Here is an 11,467-nt window from a genome sequence, read left to right as displayed (position 1 = left end):
TAGGCAAGATTTTATGATGTTCAGGAAAAACTTTGAGTGTTTAAATTTGTTTTAATTTTCTTAGTTTATGGACACACCACCCTAAATGACCCCAATCCCATCTGATCTTGGAAGCTAAGCAGGGTCGGGCCTGGTTAGTACTTGGATGGGAGACTACCTAGAAAGATCAGATGCTGTAGGTGTAAAAAATAAAAAATAAAGGATTGTAAGCTGATAAGGTCCTTGCAATCTATGAGGTCAATCAAGGTTTGCCTTGCCTCAAAAAAATAATAATAATAAAATAAAATAAATACATATATATATAAAATTAAAAGAAAAAAATTAAAGATCTAAATGAAAAGACAGCCTATTTTTATGACCTGGAAGACTTAGTATCAAGAGTGAAATATTTCTCAAATCAATCTAGAGATTCAATAGAATCCCTGTCAAAATTCCAACTGCTTTTAGCAGAAAAGGACAAACTGATCCTAAAATTCATATAGAATTGCAAGGGACTTCTGAATAGCCAAAATCATCTCGAAAAAGAACCAAGTTGAAGGACTCATATTTCCTGATTTCAAAACTTACTACAAAACTACAGTAATGAAAATAGTGGACCGGAATTGAGAGTACAAATATAAATCTGTGTATCTATGATAAACCGATTTTCAACAAGGGTGCTCAGTGGGAATGAACAGTCTCTTTAACAAATGGTGCTGGGACAACTGAATAACCACAGACGTAAAAGAACAAAATTGGACCCTTATCTCATACTATATAAAAAAATTTACTCAAAATGGATCAAAGCCTTAAATATATGAGCGAAACTATAAAATTCCTAGAAGAAAACATAGGTGTACATCTTCACCAGCTTGTATTTGACTTGTATACATAGGTGTACATCTTCACCAGCTTGTATTCTTAAAATATGATATCAAAAGCAACAAAAAAAGTTAGTTAGATTTCATAAAATTAAAAACTTTGGTGCAGCAAAGGACACTATCAGAGAAGTAAAAGACAACTCACACAGTGGAAGAAATATTTGCAAACAGTATATCTGATAAGGGTCTAGTATCCAGAATGTATAAAAAACTTTAACAACTCAAAAATAAAAACAACCCAATTAAAAAAGGACTTAGAAATTTCTCCAAAAAATATATAGAAATGGTAAAAAAAAAAAAAAAACACCTGAAAATGTGATCAAAAATAACAAATGTTGGTGAGTATGTGGAGAAATTGAAACCCTCATACATTGCTGGTTGGAATATAAAATGGTACAGCTGCTTTGGATAACAGCTCCGGTGGTTCAAACAAAAAACTCGCAAATATTCATAGCATCATTTTTCATAAAAGCTAAATAGTAGAAACAAGCCAAATGTCCATCAACAGATGAATGGGTAAATGAAACGTGGTATTATCTACACAATGGACTGCTATTCAGCCACAAAAAGGAAAGAAGCACTTACATATGCTAGAATATGGATGAACCTCAAGAACATTAGCCTAAGTAAAAGAAACCAAATCCATAAAGACAGAAAGCAGATTACTGTTTACCAAGGTGGGCAACAGGGGAGGGGAATGAAAAGTGAGTGGTTAGTGGGTACAGGCTTTCCTTCTGGTGTGATGAAAATGTTCTGGAATTAGACAGTGGTGGTGGTTACACGACATCATGAATGTACAAAAAGTCAATGAATTGTACACTTTCAAATGGTTAAAATGGAGCACTTTTAAAACTCCAAAAATTTGTATCTATACTTAAGTGTTTATATGTGTAAAGTCATAAAAAATGACCAAGAAGGACGTACAGCAAACTATGAACAACCTACAGGGAGAAAACAAAACTGGAAAAGTCTTAATTTTTTTTTCTATAAGTTTCTTCATCATTTTGATTTTTTAATCATTAGCATCAATTTAGAGTTTTATTACTTTTACAGTTACAAAAGAGTTAAAAAGCAAAATGAAAAAGAACCTTAAGAGAACAATTTTAACCAGGAAGGAATACAAGCATGGGAGTTAAACAACATTAATTTTCTGAGTTAGTTTGTGAAATCGTGTCCTATAGATTTTACACAACCTTTGAATTCATCTGCCCAAAACAGCATAGGTATAGCTAGAGTTCTATTGGATGTCTATTGATAAAGAATAACAATTTAACTTATCCACACTGTAACGATCCTTTAATATCAAAATATTTATATTCCCTTTAATGGGTACATACCTGTCTGGCTGATCCACTAGCCTGCCTTACTTTTTCTGCTACTACTCCTAAAAGCTGTACAAGTTTTGTCTGCTTCAAGAGTTCTTCTCTCAGTCCTTTTCCTCCTACTGAGAGGAGAGCACCCAAGATATGTTCATATCGGGCACCAAACTGTGCATCATGCAGGGCATCCTTGAGGAGCCTAATAGAGCAAAATATTTGTCAGCCGCTTCTGAAAACTGGATGAACATCTCTAAAAAATCAATTTAACAAGTTCAATTTTTGGTATCCAGAAATTTATTTTAAGTTGTATGTAAGTAAAAACTTATTATCAACAGAGCTCTAACGTGCCAAATATCTTTGCAATAGAGAGTTCTGTTATTTTTTGTTTTATTTCTAATGACGTAAAAATTCAGCTTCTTTATAATGCCTTCAATAAAACATCTGGTATCCGCAGTAAGAAGTCCGAGCATACCATTTCAGAGTATTTTATCTCTATAAATACTAGAAATAGGAGTAAAGTTCTTAAGAAAATTTAAATCTTACCAATATAAATTGTGTGCTATCTGTATATTTCCCAATGCCCTGGACAGAAGGAAGCGCACTAATGAACTGTTCAAATAAATTTCATACTTCAAAGCCTACACATAAAGGAAAATAAGAATTACTAGTGGTCAACCCCATCCCCATACTATGTTGTTAATATAAAAATATCGAAAGAAAATTATATAAAGCTGATTCTTGTTGATGAAAGATGATACTGATAAATATGAAACAGATGAATTAACAAGCTAAATTAATAAAACGAAGCAGAAAACTACAGACCTGGGAATAACATATAGCTATGTTTAAATGACCGGTAAAGAAAAATGAAAGAAAAGTTTAAGTCTGGTTTGTTCTGAGAATCTAAAGTCAAAGATTTAAAAATCCAGGTACATATATATAATATTTGAGTGGGACAGCTGACAATAGTAGAAAAAAATTCACACTAAATCCAAATGCAATGGACCTCAATGTTCCCACACTAAATCAAAACAGAAAGGGGATCCCTTAGCAAGTTCCCTACTCATAAAAACTGGGGGTTTATTAAGGAGGGCAGGTAACCAAGTAAAAAGTCACCTGCACAAACTGTGGAAGAAGATCTGTTAGCTCATCATCACTAATAGGCTCGATCCAGGTCACAGCTTGGGACCTCACTTCTTGATCAGCAAATCTAGAAGAGTACCAAAAAACAAGATTTGACAATGACTTCTTTCTAATGAAGCTATATTTCTTGAAAACACAATCTTAATCTATTCCTGCCAAAGAATACTCAAATAGCTCTTTATTCAAAAGCAATCTGTTTCTTCTTTTTTTTTTTTTTTTTTAGGAAGAAAATCTTACTGTGCTATACAAATTCTATTAGGGGACTGTTTAGAAATCTTAAACTTATGGAAATTAATTTGGGCTCATATCACAAAATATAACAAATTATTCAAAATTTACAACTAATTCTCTTTACATTAGTTTTAAAAAAAGGCATGATATGACATGCCTTTTAAATAACCTCAGTAAAAAGGTGTTTGTAGAAATGTACATTTACACCATTTACATTGTACTGAATTGCTTTTATGTTAAAATAAAGTACTCCTACAACATAATACCTTAGTGGTAAAATTAACAATTAATAACACAGAGCAAATAAATATAGTGGCAGTTGACTTACTTTGAATCAAGAAGCTCTAATGCAGTCAGTGGGTGCAATGGAGGCCACTGCTGAAGCAATGAGTAAGTTTTGGCAAGATTAACCCATTTCCAATTTGGGGCACTTGCTAGTACTTTAGGAAGACAATTTGGGTGTTTCAGGCAATAATAACGTTTCTCCCACAAAAAGGTTTTGTCTTCTTTAGAAAGTCTGCATACATAACAGAAGTAAATTACTCCTCAATGATATCATAATGACAGTTACAGTCTCAATGATTAAAAATACAAAGAAGAAATTTATTCATTTTAGAATAGCCATTTCTTGGTAGAATCATTAATAATAATTTGGAATAGAAAAGCACAATGTACAGCAAACCCCACTAATTTACCCTAATTTTGGGGATAGAAAGAAATTATTCTGCCTTGATAAAAGAGTCTTATTTATGAAAATGAAGGATAATTCAGTACAATAAAAATTTATTGAGCTCTAACCAGATGCCAGGCACTAGAAATTAGAGCTGAATAAGCAAAAGCCACCACCCTAAGAGCAAGGATTTCATCCATTTTATATACGTAAAATCAAATGTCATATAAAACACAAATGCTATTATAATACTTTATAAGATGATTTACACAGCTCAACTGAATATTCAAAATTAAAAGGACTTGTTTTGGAGATTCTAATTTAATCTTAATAAAAAACATTTATGTGAAAAAAGAGATTTCACTATTTTACTATCCATCTACTTTTGTTTATGTAATATTCACACTGAAACGTATTCATGTAGAATACTGAAAGAAAATCAAATACTGAAAAAAGGTGCACACTGAAGTCTCTCTTCTTCTAATTGCCCTCCCAGTGGCAACTGCCCAAGCTTGTATATTCTTCCAGAGTCCGATTGTATAGAAGCATATACATAGGTGTAAGTAGATCTGGTAACATACTACATACACGATTCTGCTCCTTGCTTTCTTCATTAAACATATCTTACATATTAGTACAAAACTATAACTTCAATCTTAATAGTTATATAGTACTACTTGGATAAACGTACCATAATTTAACCCCTATTGATGGACATTCTCTATCAGTTTTACAATAATCCAAACACATACTGCAATGAGTATTCTTGTCTCCACAAGCAAATATAAAAGGATTTCCTCTAAGTTATATAACTAACTTGAAGTGGAATTGCTAGGTCACAGACTATACACACTGTGATCTTTGTAGGTTTTGCCAAATTGCTCTCCAAAACCTTTTTAGAATTCAGCCGACAGTATAATCTTCATTTGTCTTTATCCTCATCAATACTTTATGAGACATTTTAATTTTCAACAATCTGATATGTATGAAATGGTACCTTGCATTAAATTACATTTATTTCCTTGATTACCGAGAGGCTGACATCTTTTCAGATCTTTAACCCATTTCCCAGTCTGCCCTGAAACTACTGGCTGGTGGGGCTTGTGGCTGCAGTGTTTACCCCAAGATAATTCATAAATTAGTTCTAACCTTACCCCCAAAGTTTGCCATGAAATATCTTGCTTTTATTATTATTTTTGCATCGCTCTAGTATATCGATAGTCTTTGGAAACAAATGACATCATCCTATTTATAGCATTCTGTTTTTTAGTAGTGGTATTTCCATTTACAAAATATAGTAATTCTCGATTGCTGAAAATGTCAAATCCTAGAAAACGTAGCATTCCTACATGTGATGTTAACATTATTCTCAAACAGTTGTTAGCCAAAGAGTCATTTGATGAATCTGATTTATGTATAAATTTGTTACATTAGGATTAGAGACAAGTTCTGTTTAGAAATAAATCCAAGAACAGTTTTTATATTTTATTTTCACATTGAAAACCAGTCAGATTTGCTTCAGCCTCAAAGAGCATGTTTACGTAAAATTAAATTAATGCTAGCAGCGAGCTACACTTTTTTGTTCTAAATGGGAAATGAATTAAAAGGCACTATATTTCTTTTCCAAAAATTACCTATTAATATTCTTTGTTTAATTTACTACTGAGTTGTTGGTTTTTCTACTGATATGAAAAGGTTCTTTATACATTAAGGAAATTAATCTATTGCTATTTACTATAAATACAGTTCCCAATTTGTTGTTGTAAAAAGTTTGACCTGTACAAATTTCTGTACTTTTATGTAGTCATATAGTCTCTTTATATCATTAAAAACAGATATTGAAAAACTTTCCATGCCAAGAGCATTGCTAAATTATGAAATAAATCAGGGCATTTAATAAACCATTAACTTGAGCTTTACACTGTAAGAGATACCCAGGCAAAAACAGAATCAAAGGAACATACCCAAACGATGAATCTTTGTGAAGAATATCAAGAAGTTTCCCTTTTATATCATTTTCCAATGTTTCTAAGTTGTGCTGCTGTATAATGCTTCTGTCAACTTGAGGAGTGGTATAAATGATATCAAATGTAGGAGAAGGAAAATCAACCTTAAAATTTGAACAGAAGTTGATCAAATTATAGCTGAACAGGCCACACAGTTACCACATTACCTTCTTCGTCTTTAAGAAAACTGATTTCTCTTAGCCATCATGGTGAATTTTAGATTGAATATTAAATTAATGCTTGTCCTTTTGTTGAAAGTGATTACCATTGTTGGTAATTCACAACAGAACATGTATCACTTGGGATGGGTACAGGGCATAATTTACTGTTTCTCAGAAATAGGAAATGGTTTATTGACATTTAAATTGAAAACAGACCCTAAGATTGAAACAAGATCAATTAGGCTTCTTTAATAACAACCCAAATCATGGTATGCATATACTTTTTATAAAGAAATTTAAATTTAAGTACCATTCGTTACCTGTAACACTATTCTTTCCATCACATATCCTTTTTTGAGAACTGTTCCAGGAATCAGATTTGTATGTGATGAAGTCCAAAGGTATAAAAGCTTAGTTCCACATGTTAAAAACCTTCATGAATACAAACAGAGGAATAGAAGAATACTGTGATATTCATTTTAAAAATTAATTCAAAGCTCAAAACACATAGTAATGAATTTGAAATGTTAGTATTCGAACATTTATGAAGCATCTTCTATATAAAAAGAATATCTTTAAGGACATAGCAGGAGCCACTCTCCATTGTGTACTGACTCTTTAGGTAAATGTACTGAAGTGTGGGAGCTGGAACAAAGGATGGGAGAATGAAGGAACATATTTTAGGAGAAATGGGGTTGAGGATAGAACATAAGACGGGTAAAGACTCAGTCACCTGTGCCCTAAACAACATCTATAAATAGGAATGTGAAGGATAGTCTTTAAAGATCATCTACAAAGGAATACATTTCAAGATGGTATGTAGTCTGGATGATGGAATTGCCCCCTAACTTCTACCATAAGAACAAAAACACATGCTAGAAAACCTAGTACCTACTTGTGACACAGGACTAATCATTTGAGATGAGAAGTTATATCTGTGCCCTGGAACAGGGGTCAGCAAACTTTTTCTCTAAAGGGCCAGACAGTAAATATTTTGGTCTTTCTGGGATATACCTCTTTGTTACAGACATTCAACTCAACATAATACAATAATTATGCATTATGAACAATATATAAATAAATATATGCTATATTCTAACAAAACTGTATTTACAAAAAACAAGCAGTGTGGTGTAGTATGCAGACACTTGCCCTAGCCTACCAGTTTATAGCCTACTTAAATTTAAAATATTTGTCAATAAAGGTATTGATATATTTTTACATAGAAGAAATGTCTGAAAAATAACAAGAGATATAAAAACAGGAAACTATAAACTTCATTAAACTTTGTTAATTTTATTAAAACAGCAAGTATCTTTTTCAAAATTAGACTCCAATCTTAATGTTTCCTCTTATATTCTTTTTTTAGAACCACTCTCAACCTCAACTAGATTTTAAGGCAAATTCCTATCATTATTTCATCTGCAGATATTGTTATATATCTCTAAACGATAAAGTTTTATTTTAATATAAATACAATACCATTACAACTCCTAAAATAATGGACATTGCTTAAAATTATCAGCTTTCTAGTCAGTATTCAAATTTTCCAAATTATCTCTCTCTTGTTTTACAGTTGGTTTGTTGGAATAAGGAGTCAAGTAAGGTCAACACTTTTATTTTCTCATATAACCATTACCTGACACTAATTTATCAAAGATAATTGAGAATACAATTCCATCCCTTCATGAGGCCAATACTCTGTTTTTGGAGTAGTTACAGATTATATTTGGCAAAAGTTTCTAAATACACATCATTAATAATCTCTGCTTTTCTCTAGTCTTTTGTGGTTCAGAATTATGTCAGGTGTCACACAAAACTTTGGCCCACAAAAAGGCAGAGAATAAAAATATGTTATACTACCTCCTCAAATATGAGAGAAGTGACTAAAAGAAAAAAATAAAAATAAATGCTATTGTTAAGTACATGGGAAAAGAATATTTCAAGAACGAAATTTGTGAAATCACTGTTTCAAATATCACATGATTTTAATAAATGATTCCTAGAAAATCAAATTCTGTTTGCCATTTAAGAGGAAAGAGGAAGTAGAACTAGATTAGCATAATTTTTTCATTCGTAATTTTTAATTATTTTATTGTAGGTTAAATGTCAGTTATTAAATCATTTTTCAAACTGTCTGATGAGGCCGAATGTTTCCATTGTGTATCAAATGAGTTTGAGAATGGCAACAACACAATAATAGTTAAGAACACAGACACTGAAGCCAGACAGCCTAGATTCAAATTCCAATTCTACCATTCATTAGCTAAGTGCTCTGGGGCAAGTCACTTAAGCTCTCTATACTCTGATGGGAAAGGGATGAGATGAAAAATGGAGTTGTTTTAATAGTATCAGGGGTACCTAAAGGACCACAAGTATTATGTCAATAATATAGTGCTTTACATAAAATGAGTTAAAAAGTGAACTGGCTGCTACTTTTCTCCTGAAACAGTGAGTAGCACCTTTGAATACTAGTTATGTTCAAACTACAGTAGAATAACTTTGGTTTCCTCTGATCTGTGTCTCTGAAATGACCTCCTTTTATCACATGGGAAAAACTGAGGCAGGTCATTACCTCACGTACGTCATTGTTCCCCACCCTGTTCTCTAGTCAATTCTGATGCAGCAGATATGTCCACATTAACTCACCATCATGACTCAGGAACACTTACCGTTTAAAATCAAAAAGAGGTAAAGAAACTTTACCCAAAGCTTCTGGCCCCTTTCTCTGCTTATTAGAATCAGGGGAACTTCCACTGCTCTGATTTAAAATTCCAAAAAGAGTAATGTGAAGAACAGATTCTAATGGCAACTGTGATATCTGGATGGGAAAAATGATTCTGTGGGGGGAAAAAATGTATTAATAGAAAAAAATTAGATTGAAGATGAAAATTAACTTTTTAATGAAACTGACAATTTTAGGTATTTTATTTAACTTATATAATCTTTAATCTTGAGTAACCTTTACTTAAATAGCAAGTTCGGCTAGCATGTACTGTGAAAATCTTAAATAAATTTCATTAACATTTCTTTCTTAAAAAATTTGTTAGCACCTTTAAGACTTGCGATGTCAATTTCTAGGTAAAATAATAGTAGTCATTTTTACTTCCTTTAGGAAAAACTAGATGAGTGTTTATGAGCAGTGATTCCCAACCTTTTTAGTAGCCGGGACAGGTGCTACTGAGAATCTACTGCCTGATGATATATGGAGCTGAGGCGATGATGCTAGCACTGGAGAGCGGCTGCAAATACAGATGAAGCTTTGCTCGCTCGCCCACTGCTCACCTTCTGCTGTGTGGTCCAGTTCCTAACAGGCCACAGACTGTTACCAGGCCATGGCCCAGGGATTGGGGTCCCCTGTTTATGAGTATTTCTGATTTGGGATGTATGTGTGCATATATATACTTTTACACGCACACACAAACAGACATGTAGATGTTTACTGATTTTTTTTTTTTTAGTTCTAAAAGTACACATAAAGTCAACAGTGGTCACTCTGAGGAGCCATGAGATGGTATTGAAAATAAAGTGACACTTTTTACCCTAATGCATTTTTTTATTATTTGCTTTCACAGATGTGTTAATTTCATAATTTAAAAAAATAAAAGGAAAATTAGAAACCAACTAATACAGAAAAAAATGTTCTGCAATTGCCTATCTGCCTAAATAATGAAAGCATTCTCTTTAAAATATTGTTTAAAAACAATATTTAAAAAATATTAATAGTGCAAATTATCTTGTACATTGACTTAAGATAATTTTTTTTAATCTGTTAATCAAAAACTAAGCTTCACATATACAGTGTCACGGAATAAATCCTAAACTAAGCAATGTTATAAAATACCATCTTTCTAGAATTATATGTAAATTTGTATTTTTAACTTGACAAAGTCTAGGAAGAATTAATGGCATGTCGCTGCAATTTTACATGTAGATTTAAAAGAGTATTTCAGATTTTTAAATGAGAATTTGTTTTACAGAATCATATCTAATAAAGACATTAAGATGTCAGTAAGAATTTAATGGATTTTAATGGAAATTATAATAAAAATAAAAACTAGGATGCATAATGGAAAAAGTAAACAACAGTATACTGAAAAAATATACACTTACAGTTCATCCCATTTAATAAGATAGAAGAAATTCTTGTAAGTGCCAACCTTCTTTGATTGAATAGGTTTAAAAAGATCCTTTCCATTGTGAGTCAGTGAACATATCAAGTAGTATTTTTCATAACTGAGAAAAGAAAGAGTTAAATTTTATTTCATAATATAAATAGCCACTTTTCCCTAAGAGTAACGATTATCTAAAATAATTTGGTCACCATTCACTTGAATTTATGGAAAAACGTCTGAACTTTAACTATTGTAAATTCTGTAAAAATAAAGAAGAGGTATAGCAAAGGGAGTACAGAAGGGAATGTGGATTCCTAGCTGCCAGTCTAAGGGGGCAAAATGATACCGGCTGGAGAATTTATCTAAATTTTGTGCTCAGTTACTAGCTTTATATTTTAGTTGAGTGATGCTGAGTAATTATTCATTTCTAGGTAAATTTTAGGAAGAGTACAAATATCATCTTCCCTAGATGCCATTTTCCCTTGCTAAAACACTGAAATAAGAGTCAGCTATGCATATTAATGCTTACTGAGTCAGTCTTCCCAATCTATTAGGAGACTTCCATCAACCGTGGCAGATGTACTTGCCACAAGTAGAGTTGGATAGATATAATCAGGCAATCTTACAGGGCATGAGTCTTCGGTTCAATAAAACTATTCTACTAGTATTCTAACTTACTGCTAGGCTTACATATTAACCACTTTGTTCATATATACGGTATATTAATCATTCTAAATATATTTCAAATCTAACCTCATTAGCTCACAAAACATCCCTAGCTATTTGATTGCTTTTCTCAGCCTCACTCCATTTGTCCCTCTTCAGCATTTTATATGTGTATGTGTATGGAGGATGTGGAGGGAATTATCCCTGTAACTATTTAAAAGAATGAAATGCTTTCAGACAGCAGCAGTACCCATTTAAATGCAAGTTCCAGAAGAGCAGAGAAGTTCTGCTGCCTT

At 32.2% G+C, this 11,467-nt stretch overlaps 1 protein-coding gene and 1 pseudogene across 4 annotated transcripts in view; one reads left to right on the top strand and one right to left on the bottom strand.

The window, feature by feature from the left end:
* The window catches only part of PIK3C2A (phosphatidylinositol-4-phosphate 3-kinase catalytic subunit type 2 alpha), an 87,402-nt gene that overhangs the window by 22,124 nt on the left and 53,811 nt on the right, over window positions 1-11,467 (bottom strand). For all 4 annotated transcript variants that reach the window (XM_015589616.2, XM_006904735.3, XM_006904736.3 and 1 more), the window contains 8 exons: window positions 10,504-10,626; window positions 9,063-9,230; window positions 6,711-6,822; window positions 6,188-6,333; window positions 3,882-4,070; window positions 3,296-3,389; window positions 2,723-2,817; window positions 2,198-2,378 (listed from right to left, as the gene is read on the bottom strand). In XM_015589616.2, the coding sequence (XP_015445102.1) occupies window positions 2,198-2,378; window positions 2,723-2,817; window positions 3,296-3,389; window positions 3,882-4,070; window positions 6,188-6,333; window positions 6,711-6,822; window positions 9,063-9,230; window positions 10,504-10,626 (1,108 nt within the window). The remainder of the gene's footprint in view (window positions 1-2,197; window positions 2,379-2,722; window positions 2,818-3,295; window positions 3,390-3,881; window positions 4,071-6,187; window positions 6,334-6,710; window positions 6,823-9,062; window positions 9,231-10,503; window positions 10,627-11,467) is intronic.
* Window positions 64-182, top strand: LOC112479422 (annotated as a pseudogene).

Source organism: Pteropus alecto, unplaced genomic scaffold (assembly GCF_000325575.1).
Source record: "Pteropus alecto unplaced genomic scaffold, ASM32557v1 scaffold120, whole genome shotgun sequence".
NCBI lineage: Eukaryota > Metazoa > Chordata > Mammalia > Chiroptera > Pteropodidae > Pteropus > Pteropus alecto.
The sequence above is the reverse complement of the archived record's forward strand: the minus strand, read 5'-3'. Positions and strand labels throughout refer to the sequence as shown.